This window comes from Limanda limanda, chromosome 19 (genome assembly GCF_963576545.1).
Source record: "Limanda limanda chromosome 19, fLimLim1.1, whole genome shotgun sequence".
Lineage (NCBI taxonomy): Eukaryota > Metazoa > Chordata > Actinopteri > Pleuronectiformes > Pleuronectidae > Limanda > Limanda limanda.
In genome coordinates, this window is record NC_083654.1 from 4,158,333 (window position 1) to 4,174,808 (window position 16,476).

General features: G+C 41.3%; 1 protein-coding gene across 1 annotated transcript; it reads right to left on the minus strand.

The window, feature by feature from the left end:
* Window positions 1-9,897: 9,897 nt before the first annotated feature.
* tbxta (T-box transcription factor Ta) lies at window positions 9,898-12,550 on the minus strand. Its single transcript, XM_061093201.1, has 8 exons — window positions 12,366-12,550; window positions 11,724-11,988; window positions 11,240-11,374; window positions 11,087-11,148; window positions 10,923-10,984; window positions 10,610-10,783; window positions 10,390-10,513; window positions 9,898-10,156 (listed from the first exon to the last, which is right to left on the minus strand). Exons 1-8 carry the CDS (start codon window positions 12,548-12,550, stop codon window positions 9,898-9,900), a joined length of 1,266 nt encoding a protein of 421 aa, XP_060949184.1.
* Window positions 12,551-16,476: the final 3,926 nt, after the last annotated feature.

Here is a 16,476-nt window from a genome sequence, read left to right on the forward strand (position 1 = left end):
CAGTAGTGCTTATATTCATTGCACAAGGGTTCACCCGTCACCTGGTTTGAAGGGTAAAGGGTCAAACATCTGTGTCCAGACCGAACAGAATTTAATGGAAAGTAAATGAGTAGTAAAGTTTAAATACAAAGCTTTTTGTTTCTTTACTGCCTGTGACTTTTTAAAAGTTCACAACCTAGTTCAAGGCCAAGACTAGTGCTTTCACCAGCCCTGAACTCGGTCACTGAACTCTCATGTGTTATGTTTGGATCACATCCAAAGGCTACTGGCCTACAATGACAACAGCTTTTACTGAAAGTCACCAAGCAGCTTCATTGCTTAACAGTGGAAGTCCAGTTATTTAATGGAAGTTTATACGTTAAAAATGTCACTATGACAGTAAACTATTTGCAGGTCATTTATATCTCAGAGACAAATTGAATGTTTATGGCATCAAATACACAGATTGGAAAGATTTTATTTTGAACCACAAGGGAGCAGTGTTTTCCTGCTCCAGTGTTAGAAGGCTAAATGTTGCCTTAATTCATGTAACATGAGTACCCACATTAATCCTTTGAATCAGTTGGAAGGTGGAAGATGAAGAAATTACAATTTATTGTGTAGTTTAAATTAACAGCTTGAGATCTTAGGGAATTTTATTTAGACATTCCTCTGATATCTAAGAATTATGAGTGGAAAAAACAAGATGCTTTTATCGAATGTCTTATTTATTCTACTGTTGGAGTAACTTGAAGGAGCAGCTCTAAAATGATTACAAAATGTATCAATATTTATAGATCTGATGTAAGATTTGATCTGATTTTGGATTTGGTTTGACTTGTGTCACATATGTCTTTATGACAGGTTTAATTATACATGTGTCTATGATATGTTATAGGTGTCCAGAAAGGCACAGTTAAATAAAATGTATTATTATTATGAATTTAAATTGTACCTAAATATAATCCATGTCTTTGACTAGAGTAATATCATTTTCTCTGATATTTGTATCTGCACAAACACTTCCATCTCCAGTAGCTTTTAACGTGTTGAGATAGAAGTCATCTGGTTTGTTCATAATATTTACATAAAAATCATTCATCATAAGTAATAAAGATGTAAACATTGATAGTATGTTATTCAGTCGAGCGCTTACTTGCACCAAAGCCCATCACTCCACTTAAATTCAATCAAGCTGCACCAGATTTGCACACATTCGTAGATATGAGTTCTTTAAATGTGTCTGATTTTTTTCATCAAGATCCATGTAGTGCAGGGAGAACAATAAATCATTAAAAAAAGCAACACAATGTTATTATCTCCCAATGTTATAGAAAGTGATAAAAATAAATCCTGCGTCTGCCCCCGGCTTAGTTTAGTTTAGTTTGATCGTTTTTAAATGATTAAAAAAGGAGAAGGAATGGCAACATGCTTATCTTGTCCTACAACTATTCTACAATACTAAATCATCCAACACAAAATCTACATATACAGCTCTACTCTGCCCCTAGTGTCCATCTGTCCACTACAACACTGTAGCATCTTGTTTTTTTTTTTTATTCAGATATGCACCTAAATTTGATGGGTTCTTCCCCGACCCATTTCTCATCCTTCCACCAAGTTTCATTGTAATCTATTCAGTATCTGTCTTGCTTACAAACAAACAAACCAACAAACCAACAAACATACAACAGACAGGGGTGAAAACATAACCTCCTTGGTGAAGGTAACAATAGGAACTTGGTTGAAATGTGGTGGTAAAACACTGAAATGCAAATAAAAATGTGAGCCAAATGCGATTTTGTTAATGGCTTTTTAAGAGAGCAGCAGCTGCTTCTTGTATAGACTCAGATTCCTCTATTGAGCTGTACGTGTTATATTACCCACATTTCCACAGGTTATTACTAATAATATATTGTACAGTCACCCACAAGCGTTTCACAGGTGCATGTCAAAGATCCTCCAGCTTAATCACCGTGAAGCTCTTTCACTCTGTTGCAGGATGTTTTAAATATGAGGCAGCAGCAGAAGAAGAACTCGTGCTGGATTCATGCATCTTCTCCTGAAGGAGGATTAACTCTTTGAATCCAGCGGGTGGATGGAGAACGTTAAAAACTGCTATACAGAGAAGTTATCGATGTAGATATTGTAAGTGGCTGTTGCTGACAACTGCTGGCACCATAACTGGAGTCTACATTATCCAGAATGCTATCTAATTTAACAGTCTGCTTCTTCCCGGTCCACTGGATGGAGTTATACTCAGCATATTCCTCAATTTCAGATTCATAGACTTTAGTCTTAACTGATGCTGACTGAAGTGACATCACCTCTGGACGCACAAAAGGCTTAAACGTGTTTACTCACCAGGCCCCATATACACGCTTTTAACATTTGTGGGGTTTTCCTTAGGTTTGTCTGTGGGAGTAAAATAGGAGAGAAAGTTTCCCTGCAAAAAAACAACCTGTTGAGTATTTATATAGCGTTCTTCCCTCTTTTCAAATGGTTCCCACGTTGTGAATTTAGCAGCTGACACGTCGTTGAAACCCCGAGGATAATCAGCACACGACTACCACTGAGTGAACGACATGGTTTCTCACTCAGGCCACACTGGATATCATGCACCTCTGCTAAATGTTACTTCACAGGACCAGTTTGCTAACAAGGCCTCTGTGCTCGTGTGTCTGTCCACAGCTAACTGGACCGGCCTGTCAGGATGGTGAGAGGCTGTCACCATCACTGGGGTGACCGGAGGACACATACATTAGCTTATGCTGGCTAGCAAGTCCTCCTAATGTGTGAAATTGCTCATGTAGTTCAAAAGCACTGCTTGGACATCTGCCTCATAGAGACAGTTGTGTTTTTACAAAGAGTGTTTAAGCTTTGATTTAACGGCTGCTAGTAATATCGGCACATATTAAAGACGACCAAATACAGGTTTTTTTTGTAATGGACGTCAAATAGTAGGCCAATAAAGGGAAGAGGAGGCCGATTCAGTGGATGGCGGTGGTTTACCTTGGTGTTGGTTGCCACCCGCCATTAAACTGAACTAAGAAGAAGAAGATGTTCAGTAGTTGCTCAGATGTTACAGTAATAAACACATAACACTCAGGCCAGTGCTTGTTCTGCACTGCAGCCAATGGTGTCCAGTGATTTTTAACATAAGTCCACTTCAAACAAAACAGCATCTACTTTTTAACCTGGAACACTGGACACTGCCTCACTGTGGAAATGGATTGCGTTAGAAAATAACTGTATACTTAGCTAACACAACCACAACCAACAGAGCTAAACTAGAATTTACTTGAAGTCATGTTTTGGTTCCCTGGCAGATGTAAGTGCCACACTCCCTCTCTTTTATCTCTGTATTTGGTCTTAACCATCTCCTGAGGGAAATATGTGGCTCTTTAGCTGCAATATGCTTCTCTATTCACCAGACCGTGGCTCATTTTGTCTCTGTTCTATTTGTTGCTGGGTAAAGAACATAGGTTCAATGCTAAAAAACTAAATCATTGAGCTGAAAAACACTAAAATGCTCAAGAGTTCTACAAACACTCAAGACGCAACAGTTTTTTTCTTCTTATATTTAGTTTTGGCCTTGAGTCTGATTTGGGTTTTTACTTGATTTAAAATGTCTCTGTGGCCGTGTCAAATTTACGACATGCAGTTTCTCCACGTGGCCGACTGGTTTAAAGTCTGCAGAAACTCCAGAGGAGCCAATGTGAGAATACAGCAGTGGTGGGGTGGAGGACGTTTCTAACACGCAACAGATGCATAAATAAAAATAACAAAAAGAATACAGACATATACAGAAGACAAAGTCATGTCATACACGTAGAAGACACACAAATATGTGAGGCAATGTGTGGTGCTGCAAACAAAAACATGCGATCTCTTCAGCGAGTTCAAACGTTACGTCTTTCCTCTGTCTGCTGCTCCACTTCTCACCTGAATCCTACAGAGGACTTGTTGCTGTTGTGAAGACGTCTGAGCTGAGAACCTCCCGCTGCGTTGGTTAGTGTCTGAGAAAACCTCTGGAGAAACTCCGGGCTCAATTCCTTGGAGTTCCTCCAGAGTTTTTATGTCTGAAAATGGCTCATGTGTTTCATGTATTGCTAGTAATAGTGTTGCTGATGTATTGCATTAGGTGGCTTTTTTACTGAACAACGTGGGTACAGGCTTGGGTTTGGTCTCAGGGTTCGAGGAACTCTTGTGCATGTATGAAGCTAGAGCTGCCTCTACGTCAGAGCAACTTACACTACTACTAATATTATTATTATCTTCTACACCATGAGTCATCTCAGTTTGGTGACCCCATATTTTCCCAACAACGTACCAAAAAATGTGTTGGTATAAGAGTAGAAATGTGAGCTGGAGCAGGAGAGGTGAGACCAGAGGCCTGACGGACTGCGGTTGTGTGTAACGGCTGTGTGACTGTGCCGGGCTGGAGGGCACAGAGGAGGCAGAGTCTGCTCAGCTGAGAGCAATGTCTCACCAAGGTACCAGAATTTCTTCATTAACGAAGGCACACAGACATCAGAGAGAAGGGGTTGTGGTTTAGGGGCGGACGAGGGGGCAGTCTGCAAACACACACCCCCCCGCCACAGCGCTGACTCGCTGTTCCAGACTTGACGACTTGTTTTTTGGCTGTAGCCCCCTCGTAAATCACCTGCAAGGCCTCGCGCAATGTGACTCACCATCATAATTGTGGCGTTTGCCGAGGTCATCTCATCCCGTCTCTCTTCTTCCGTAAAGCCGCTCGCTGGCTTCTTCCTGGAAGTGGAGGAGGGATACGTGAGGGACACCAGGACTGGGATAGGACAGGAGGTTGGCATCTTCTTCATGTAACAGATTTAGACTTTCTCGTTGCCTCATGTCTATATTTCATTTCTCTCTGTCAACAATTGATATTCTAAGTTAATAAACTCTACTTCTGCCACTTAAACACACATACAACAATGGTTTCAACTTAAAAACTAATAACTTCAACCACAACCAGACCATCACATTTACCATTTACCACACTGTCCCAGCTCAACATCTGCATCTGTTGTTTCGCCTCCTCCGTCCTCCACACCTGGGTGCCGGGCACACTCTGCAAAGCGTATTTGGAGCACACACTTCCAGGGGTGGAGAGGAGGCCCATGTGCAAAGTCAAACTGCAATTGCCAATTAGTGAAGGCCAACACAGGCTGCAGGCTGGGGTGTACAGAGCAGATCAGCCATCTTGGACGACAAAGGCTTCAGTCAGCTCGGGGTCCCTCAGATCAACACACACAAACACAAACACACACATACACCATAACCCAGAGGGCAGAGACGACCCTGAGCCCAGCGGGGAACTGTTTACCGCTCCGGACTGAGCAAAGAGCATCAGCAAACATCCTCCACAGCAAGCCTGGACAACTGCTCATAAACAGCTTTTGTTATTTAGCAAACAAAATGAAGTCATCAAACTCCAGTCCAACGAACAACAGCTAAAGTGCCACAGAGTTACAGTAGCTGTACTGTACTGAGACTGAAGACCTGGCTTCATGTGATTCACATGAGGAGGCTGATATCAAAATAAAGTCACGTTTTGATAGTCCCGTGAAAATTAAGGATGAATAAATAGCAAATATATCCAATATGACAAATAAATAAGTAAAACATATTCAATCAGTAATGTGGCATTCATCCATGTTGTTTTGATTATCTGAGGTTGGGTTGACTTAGTACTGTATGTATACATATGTTAATGTTGATTAATAGCTTGGATTGTTTAATTGTTTAATTATTAGGATCTCCATTAACTGTAGCTAGTCTTCCTTTGGTCCACCTTAAAGCATATATTAAACATTTAACAAATTTGAAATCATGCAATATTAGTACAACAAAAAGTATTACTAATGATAATAAAGACTAACGAAAACACAAAGAAGAAGAAGATACACTTTTATTAATCCCACACACATGCACAAACATGCATTGGGGAAATTAGTCTTCTGCATTTCACCCATCTGGTGCAGGACACACTGCAGAGCAGAGCAGTGGGCTGCCAGGTACGGCGCCCGGGGAGCAGATGTTGGGGGAGTAAGGTCCCTTACTCAGGGGCACTAGACAGGGTAGGGAGAAGAGTCCTTTTGAACTTGTCCAGGTTCGTTACACCATCCAGGCAAGTTTCCGCCGAAACTCCGAGGAGACGAACCGTGGAGTTGAACCAGCATCGAACCAGAGACCCCTTCTCTGCCAGTAGTCCAAGTTTTCTGCCACTAGTCCACCGTCTCTTACATTAGAGATGAGGTTTTTCTCTTAGAGGTTGAAGGAGACTTTTGGATACGAGGCAAAAAAACCTCTGTACAGAACCAATCGCTTCATACTATACTAGTTTGTGGACTAGTTAACACCAGCTGACCTGCACTGACTTGACGTGTCATATGTCCATAACAAGAAAATGCCATTTGTTATTTTTTTACAAGAGTTCTGGCATGTTTTTTCTGTATATGCCAGTTTGCATGATTAACAAAAGACTTGCCTTTAATCTATCATTCACTGTTAGTCGTTTACCACAGAAAATGTTTGCGGCTAACTGGTAAACACGGCTTATGAGCCAGATATATTTTATCTTTGTCAGAAACACAAGATTTACAAAAAGATGCAACTACTGTTACTCTGTATCTGCTGGAAAAGCTGTTCCAAAAGTTGCTACTTTTTGCCAACACATATGTCATAACAGTTGAATAAGTTGATAATATGTCAACACTGAACTTTCTGCTTGTTCTTCTGTCCCCAAGTGGCCAAAAACGATGCATAATTCAACTTTACAAATCCCTTCTGGGTATAATTTCTGCAGCAGAAAGAAATTTTTTGTTTATCAACCCCTATTGTCAACTCTTGAATATTTTCTTCCCAAGTGGACATCTTCATTTGCGTCACCACGTTTTTATCCTGAGATATTTGTAATATTTTTATTTTCCAGTTTTGCATCTGTTACAACTTTCATAAACAGACCACGGTCATGAGAGCAGCTTGTGAGACTGTAGCAGACTTCACTTTTACTTAATCGTTATCCCTTTTTTGTTGAAAATAACTTTTCTGTGCTGCGGAAGGTTACACAATTTGAGCAGAGAGATTGAACCAAATCAGTAAAGTTTTTGAGCTGCAAAACCAAAACAATAAGCTAAAAGGTGCTAACTTGCTTCAGAGAGCTGAGGGGAACTGAAACCTAGATGATATTTCTTTGCAGATTTGTGACTTCAATCTACCAATCTAACAATACACACAGTAATTTGATCCGCTGTTATATACCCTCTGAATATCCTCCTTGTTTCCGTATCACAGCAGTTTATATGTCATTTCTGCGCTTTGAACACAGAAACCCACTGTTTTTTATTCAAGCAGACAGAGATGAATTCCTCAATTTGGAGAGGCAGTAAAGTGGAGGGTTCGGGAGATGCCATCGTTTCATGAGGGGACCTTTGCTCTGCTTGGCCCCGCCAGCTGCAGTTCACATTGCTGCTTCATTGCTATTTGCCTGTGGCCCCCTGACCCTGCAGCCTTCATTTGCACCTTGGTGAGGACCACTCCATCACTTCTCAGGGGGTTTTCAACCTCTGAGGGCCTAACACACACATCTCACCACTGACATCATGAGCGCACGGCCAAGCCACAGGTATGAGTTGGGGATAGAGATGAATCCACCTAAAGGCTTTATACTTTAGATATTTTTACTATTTATAACCTTTTTTTTCAATGCAGCTTGATTAGTCGAAGAAGTGACAAATACATGTATCTACAACATAGTGCTTTAAACCTAATGAGAAGTTTGATGCACTTTGTGTATCATGGACTTTTACATAAAATGTGTAACTTAGTAAGTTTGGATAAAGACTGGAGTTTGTCTATTTGCATCTTAACAAATCAGAAGTCTTCAATATAAAGATGTGATTGCTGTGATTTGGCTTAGTTATGATCAACAAACTCACTTCCCATTTGAAACTAAAATCAGTCATTTTTTCTGAATAATCAAAAACATAATCTGTTGATATTTTTTCTTTAAAATGTCCTTTTGTTTTCCCTAATGTAGCCATATCTGTTTGACTTTGTAATTATACATATTATGATGTTGATATAAAGAATAAAACACATAATTAATCATTGTTATAAACATTGTTCTTGTTCTGATTATGTTATCAAAACTATAAGGTAAAACACAGTTTGTTTTAAAATACCAATTAAGTTGTTAAACTGAGCTAAGTCTAAATTGTATCCACTAGAAACACTGCCAATGATTCACAGCTGACTTTGGTAAATGTCAGTATTAAAACAAATGTTTTATTTAAAATAGTATTCATTACATAGTATTATACATTTTCAGGTGCTTAAACTTTCCTCACATGCAGATCTGAATGTGTTAGCCGTATGTCGCACCATAATGCAGATTGTAGCAAAAGGGTGCCAGTGATGGAAAAGTACCCTGGTGGATTTCTTAAACTAAACACTTCCCCGCCACCTTGTCATTTCAGTTACTCGCCAAAGTCAACCCGTTCACTTAGAGTAGCTGTGCGGACGCTGTTATTTAAAGAATCTCATATCGCAACAGCTAAAACTCGGATGGTTGAGGTTTGGCTGCACGAGTGAAAAGTGAGAACGAAACCGAACCCGTGGGTCTCAACAGGGTCCTATTACATTTTTGATCTGGTATTTGTCTTAATTAAACTACCTAACCCTTGTTTGACCTCGAAACTTATAGGTGATCGGATTTTATGATCATACATAATGTGTTCTATGCTTGACTTTGTTAATGTTTGTGTCTCTCTGTCCGAAAAGCTTTGTTTCTATAGACAGTTGCATTTAAAGCTGAGAAACAGTTCATTGCTGGAGGTAAAATCACTTCACAAGATACCAAATCCCCACAAAACAGGACAAACCAAAACCAGTTTGAGAAAACAAACAAATTTAATTTATTATTAAACAACATAAATAATACTCACAGTGAGATCAAATACAAATACATAGTTTATGTACATGTGTTCATGCAGGGGGAGTCTTTTTGTCTGACAAAAACCCTGCGAGGATACAGAAGGCACGTGTGACTCTCGGTCCAATCTTGGAACGTTTGTATTGCAACAGGAGGAAGGCACTGTTCAAATGAATCGTAACTTAGGAATTAAAAGAGGGATGTGAGCACCTGTTTTTGCCTGCAGCTCATTTAGTTTTTGATTTTATTGAATTATTTGCTTTGTTAAATTATGTCTTGTAAAAGAAAGAGGGGCATATTATATAAGATTCTTCTGCTGCTCCTTTTTAATCAAGATTTGAGATTTTGTGTTGGCACTTAAATCGTTTTTTGTATGCTCGATGAATAAATGAATATATATACAAAACTTCCAACATTAACATGGAAAACACTGGACGTTAATTTATTCTATATACACACATATACACATTTATGTTAGCGGAACAATTTTATATGTTTAACATTTATAATTACAGAAATAGTGTCAGTGATGTTTTGATATTGGGGAGGTTGTCTGAAGGCGCAAGAGTAAAAAAAAAAGGGTAATGAACATGTTATAAATGTGGAATAAGCATGTTGAGAATTACTAAGAGCAAAGAAAGGGTTCTAACCATGCAGCTATCGTTGGGCTTATAATTTTACTTGAATATTGTCCCACGTGGAAGTAGATGATTGTCAAGTTCTGTCTTTGCTACTCAACATAGACACATCCAGCTTAATTTTGGATATATTTCAAATAGAGGCTCTGGAATGAATAATCTATGCTTTTCCACAAACAGGAGCCAAACATGTCCTTGTAGATCGTTTTAGAACGTTTTCTCCACGTCTTCTCAAGGACCCGGATTTATGTCTTTAGTCCTGCCCCTCAAACCTCAGGCTTTCAGAGATGAGTGCCACGCCTTCAGAGTTGAATTCTGCACATCTCAGTAGCTCTGAGCTACTGGCGCCCACGACGCGGTCAGCCTAGCGATGGAGCTCTCAAACTGGGCCTCCCCGACTCCGACCTCAGTCAGGCTGGGATCGTACATGGAAGAAGGCGAGGCGACGGGCAGCGCGGAGGTCAGGCCCGTGTAGGATGAGCCCCTCAGGAACTGGGAGGTCAGACCCCCGGGTATGGAGCCTGAGGCCGAGCCCGAAGGGGTGAGGGTGGAGCCAGCCACCGACCATAAACTGGGGTACTGACTGTGGAGGAGAAGAAAGAGGGTTGGTGAATTAGATCATTTTGGTGGCATCCCTATGTAATCACAACATGAATCGAGTAATGTTCTAAATATAACATCTGGATTGTAGTGGCCCATAAGAAACGACATCCAACCAGGTTGCAACCATCAATGAAGCAGAATTAAAGCATTAAAATTGGATTTAAAGTTGAAAAGGTTCCAGTGAGCCCCTGTTTATAAAGTTGAGAGACTGACCCGGAATTGGATGAGGAGTTAGTGGTGTGGGACAGAGTTCCCATGCCTGTGGAGTTGGGGATCTGAAGAGCAGACCAGCTGTCGTGACTCGGCAGAGAACCGGAGGTGTTGTCCATATAGTTGTCTGAAAAATAAAAGAAGCACGAACCATATTAGTCCAAAACCCTCCATTTTAACATTAAATATTTGATTTAGTGTTCCAGATTTGAGCAGGTCTTACTTGTGCTGGAGGTGCGGTGGGGGTAGTGGCTGGGGTACGGGGCGGATCTGTGGCTCCTCAGGCTGGAGTAGCGCTCGCAGTACGAGCCGGAGGAGTGGGCTGCCGGGCTGCTGAACTGGGGGGGGCTGCTGCTGGGGCAGATGGGACTCTGGCCTGGGAGGAACCAACCTCCAACTGTGGAAAACAGACACGGCAAAGTCAAAACAGTGCACACCCCAATCCTCTGGAGCTTCAGCTGCAGATACAACGTTTAGATTTTTCTGAATATTGTCCCTACTTTGGAACTAGATATGGTGAAATAAATGCAACTCACGCTGAGAGTATCCAGACTGTTGACTGTCTGCGCCGTGATCGGGGATGTCTTTGTGGTCGCTCCTGCAAACAAACACATAAACATTAAATGCTGTAACCTTAGTCCTAACCAACTTAATAATAAACCTCATATTAAGGTTTTAAATTGATGCTTTAAGGCCTTACCTTTCTTTGGCATCCAGGAAGGCCTTCGCAAATGGATTGTGCTTTATCTTCAGAGCAGTGATCTGTGGGCAGAATGTGACTTATTAGCCTCTCAGTTCATATCTAAAACAAATCAGCACGAATTAGGTTTAAAAGTGCGAGGAGGTGACCGACCTCTTCGTTCTGGTAAGCAGTGACGGCGATGAACTGCGTTTCAGGGAAAGACTGGCTGCTGATCATCTTCTGGATCCCGCCAACCTTCACAATGTGTATCCTGGGCTCATACTTGTGCAGAGAATTCAGCATGATCTATATGGAAGAAGGAAATACCATTAAATATTAATATTTGTCACCAAAACCTTTTCAATAAGTGAATTAAGTCAAGACATAAATCCAGGGGTCTCAGATTTAAAAAAATATTATCTTATTAACCATCTTTCAAACCACTGAATGAATCTACAAATTCTAGATAAAAGTGAAGGGAATTTTAGAAACCTTTGTAAAATGTTTATTTCTCAGATATATTCATTAAACTGGATAATGACTGATTTTCTTCTCAGCCAGCTTTTAAAGCTTATTTAGGCTGAATGTGGCCCAACAGAAACAGATGTCATAAAAGCTTTTCACATGACCATGAATAATTCATGTATTTCCTCACCTGTCCGCCTCCATTGAGTTTGTTGGAGAGTTTGACTTTGCTGAAGGAGACTGGCGCTTTCATCCAGTGAGCGCCGAAGTTGGGGGAGTCCGGGTGGATGTAGACGCAGCTGGGGCTCTGGGGCTCGGGTTTCCCACCGGGGACCCACTCCCCGTTCACGTACTTCCACCGGTTGTTGTCCGCGGCCACGAAATCCAGCAGCACCGAGTACATTGCGTTTGGGTCCAGGCCGCTGACGCTGGCCCTGAGCACCGGGAACATCCTCCTGGAAAATAATAAACGCACAATGTGAATGGATTTATATTTGAGACCAAGACCATTTTTAATTATAGAAACCATTACTTTAAAATTAGGAGTTTAGAAGCTTCAATAAAAAGTCCGGTTACTTTTTTATAAATCCTCCCGAGGCCTCCCAGGCTTCAGGAGCAGCACTTTGACAGCGCATTTACACGCATGTGTGAGTGACTGTTTAATATCAAATGTAACTAATTCTTTATACAACTGAAAATATGTCATACTTTACAGACTAACTGTTACAACTCATTAGATTCAAGGTTTTTTTGAAACGTGCGTAAAATGCGCCCGTCCTGTGCGTGTGGCACAGCAGCGCGGACTCCTCACCCGGCGCATGGCTGAACTTACCTTCCAGTCTTGGTGACAATCATCTCGTTGGTCAACTCTTTGAACTTGGTCCACAGGTCTGCATCGTCCAGCGTCAGTTTAATATCCCGCTCGGATGCGTCGCCCTTCTCGCTGCCCTTCTGGAACTCGTTCTCCACGGCGCTGAGGAGATGCTCCAGGCGCTGGTCGGGGTTGGAAGAAGTCATATTTCCAAGAAGAAGAGTTGAGACTAAGATCCAGGACGTTGAGTGCTCAGAGACGCTCACTGACTCAGATAGCGGCCGGTGACAGAGATGTGCAGGCCCTAGCGAGTTACTGCTTCCTAATACCCGAGGCCTCATCCTTTAAGGGCCCCCAGGGACCTCATGGGGATGCGGGGCGTGGTCTGTGCGCGCAGGCACGCACCTCGCCTCTCTGACCGGGTTCAACGTCTCCAGACACCGCCCACACACACAGGCTGAACCTCTCTTTACAATGTCACATTTTTCTATTTAAAAGCACCTTTAAACCTCTAAATTGAAAAAAAAATCCCCTCAGTCCAGCACTGCACGAACCATCTACTTTTTAAACACCTGTTAGAGATGATCAAAGAAATAAATAGTAAGTCTAACAGTTCATTCTGCTCCTGGGAAGTTTGGGATTTATGGTTTAATACCTAAAATGTGTTTGCAGTGTGTTGCATGTGATGGGCCCAACACATTCACGGCTGTGCGCTGAGACAAAAGAAGGGAAGCGAGGGAAGAGATCTGCGGCCTTTGAACTCGGCTTTATATTTGCAAATAGTGCTAATCTTTTGTTGTCTCTAATCCACATGGGAGAGGGCCTGTGTTTACCGAGCATGGGCCATTAGGGCAGACTCTGTGTTCCTGTTGTGCCAGAGTGTGGACGGCCCACAAGTGATGCCCAGATTTGCATAATGGGCCTGCATGTCTCACTCTGAGGCTTTAATATTAAGTATTTCATGCTGATGGAGGCTGAGTGCTCGGCACCGGAGGATCCTGCTGTTCAAATAAAACAATTTGCTAAACTCATTTTATCAACAAAACACATGATTATTGTAGATGTTATGATGCATGGTTGCAGATTAAAGTGGCTGAAAGTATGAAAAAAACTAAAACAACCTGACCAGGACGGACTTAAATAATTATCATTCCTAATACTGATCTATCAATGTGGTTACATAACGTACAATAACTTGTGGCTTATACTGCACTTTGTACTGTCCTGTGAAAACCAGGCTTCATCAAAGTGTCAGCAGAGAAACACAGCCATTTCATTTTCTCTGACCATAAATAAACATTTCACGTGTGAGGGTATTGAAAGGACATCAATATCACAACCCTTTGAGATAAATACTTTCATTTCTTGGGGACCATTATTAACTTTTTACATTTAGTTAGTGGTCGAGGTAAAAGATCTGACACTTCTTTCACCTCGGCCATCTGTGGTTTAATATTTACTCTCTGAAACTTCGACCTAGAAGATTACACACACACTATAATGACATACTTGCGAACAGATTAGCTTCTGCTCATTCATCTCCAGCCACCAGCCCCGGAGCCGTCACCTCACTGTACTTGGGGTTCTATTTATTCAAGCGGCCTCCACTGATCCTGCCACAGGTTTCGTGTGTTTTCAGATCCGAGGCCCCGTGTGTGTCTGTTTCCCGTCGCCTCTGATTCCACTGTCTGTGATGTACTTGGAATTGAGTGAGGGCTTTGGAGCGCGACTCCACTTTACTACACCACTTCCTCCAGTTCTACAGAGGCCATAAATGTAAAGGGGCTCTCTCACACCTTTCCATCTCGTGTCCATTCAGCAGCCTCTTCCTTTTCCCCTGTGGTTTTGTGTGTGGGTGTGTGTGTATTCTTTTTTTATTTTGGAGACTGAGAAAAGGAGACAGAGAGTGTCAAAAAAGAAACAATAAAGGTGACTGCATACTGGACATAACCCCCACAGACATGGCCTGTAGCTCTGATGACCACTGACACACTCATAGGAAGCTGTGTCATAACTCCAAATTAAGTTGCAGGTCTGTGATCAGGCCTGTTTGGGAAGTCAGGGGTGAGACGTCTGTAGCTGCAGCAACAAAACACTGTGTTCTTTGGCTGTCAGGTGTTGCCACGGCGATGCGTATTAAAGCACGGAACATACCATCCTCATAGTTTGACTGACGGGCAAATTCCAAGCCCAGGTAAAGGAGGAGCCGCTTCATCCCACATGGTGAGCGAACGTCTGCTCTGAAATGTGAAGTTTGAAAAGCCACTAAAGGTTTCCCGAAGCTTGTCTCTTCATAAACACACACACACACACACACACACACACACACACACACACACACACACACACACACACACACACACACACACACTGCTGCTGCTGCTGCTGCCTGGTGAGCGGAGGGTTAACTGATGCAGGCCTCGCTCTGGCATCGGCACACACACACCTAGGTGAGAAATATTGCAGAGGTCTGGTGCTTCACAAAGGGACAGTTATAACGATGCATATTTTCCAGAGGACTTCGTGGGACTAAATAAGTAAACACAGGGGGCGGATGAGTCAGGCCCTGGGAAGAACAAAACACACACGTACGCACACACACACATGCACACACTCACAAAGTAATTTTTACATGGTTTATGACATAAGTTGGTAAATGGACAAAACAGAACAGCAGGTCCAGCTCCAAGATTATTGATGTGGTCGGAAATAAATGGGAAAGAAGTCTTAGAGTGAAGTAAAGATCGATTCATGCGTCAGATATTCAAGGTGATGCAGCTCAGTGATGAATCACAGGAACGAAATGTCAAACATGGAACAGTTGAAGGACATTGAAGTGGGACCTCCTGGGAAACCGTCTTGCTTCTGATGTCTTCTGATATTTTAATTTATGATCCGATTCCAATTAACGTTTTGTTTAATTCTGATATTCAGGCATATGTGTGTGTGTGTGTGTTTGTGTGTTTTTCATGTTATGTGAATCTTTAGCTCTTTAAAGTGTAGCAGAACACAGCGAGGCTCACTCTTAACTAGATATTCTTCTTAATTTCTAATATTTAAAGTCTTTTAATTGCTTGTGTTATTGTTATATTATGATTTGTGTAAAATTGTCTTTAATATCAAAAAGAGAAAATAATATTTTTTTCATTTTCAAGACTGGCCTAAAAATGTTGAATTCTCCGATTGTTTACTTCAAGTGAGACTATGTTTGGTGAAAATATAATCCTGTGGCCACAAGTAGCAGCTGCAGAATTTCTCCTCCTTCCAACATTTTGGAGCTCGTCACTTTTAGAAGATCTCGTCATCAGGCCACCTGACCGAGCACAAACAGAGCAGCTCTGATACAGAAATAACAGTCACACAGCAGCAGCCACAGTCTCTGTACTTGGTGTTTTATTGCCTGTGAATTAAGATCTTTATTGTGAGCAGAAGATTCTGTAAAAACAGGAGCCTGTCTGCTCTTCCTCCTCATCAACATCTTGCTTTGATGAAGAGTCCACTGTGTAAGATCCTTATTGATCCAGGCACGTGGAAATTAATTTGTTATGGCAGCAGATCTGACTGGGATAGACAAGAAACTAAAAAGCCAAAATGATAAAAGGAAATAAAAAGGAAATACAAAATGCATAATGCATAATATACAAATTTCACTACCGATGAAAAAATCGTTTGCAGAGACTTACTTCAGTAAAGTGCCGTGGCACAGGAGGATGGCAAGAGGACGTATCCTGTATTTGTGCTTTACTTAAAATAAATGTCATATGTTATGTGATGTATGTCACTTATGTCGCTATGAGCTGTTTACATATGTGTGTGTTTGAGTGCATATATAAATGGGTATAAATTCACAATAGTTACAATATGATATGAATACAAAATTGTATGTTTCGAGTACAGTACATGTATAGAGTGAATTTCACAATGAATCTGAAATAATATAATATAATGCAATAGAACTGGTATTTACTACACAGATAATGTTTAAGAGGATAATAGTGTGAACAGATTAACTTCTAAATATTTCATACAAAATAGTGCATACCGGTGAATAAATAAATACATTATACAACAGTACTACACATAAATAGAAGTAGTCATGGTCAATGCTATTTATCTGTTATTATATGTAAAG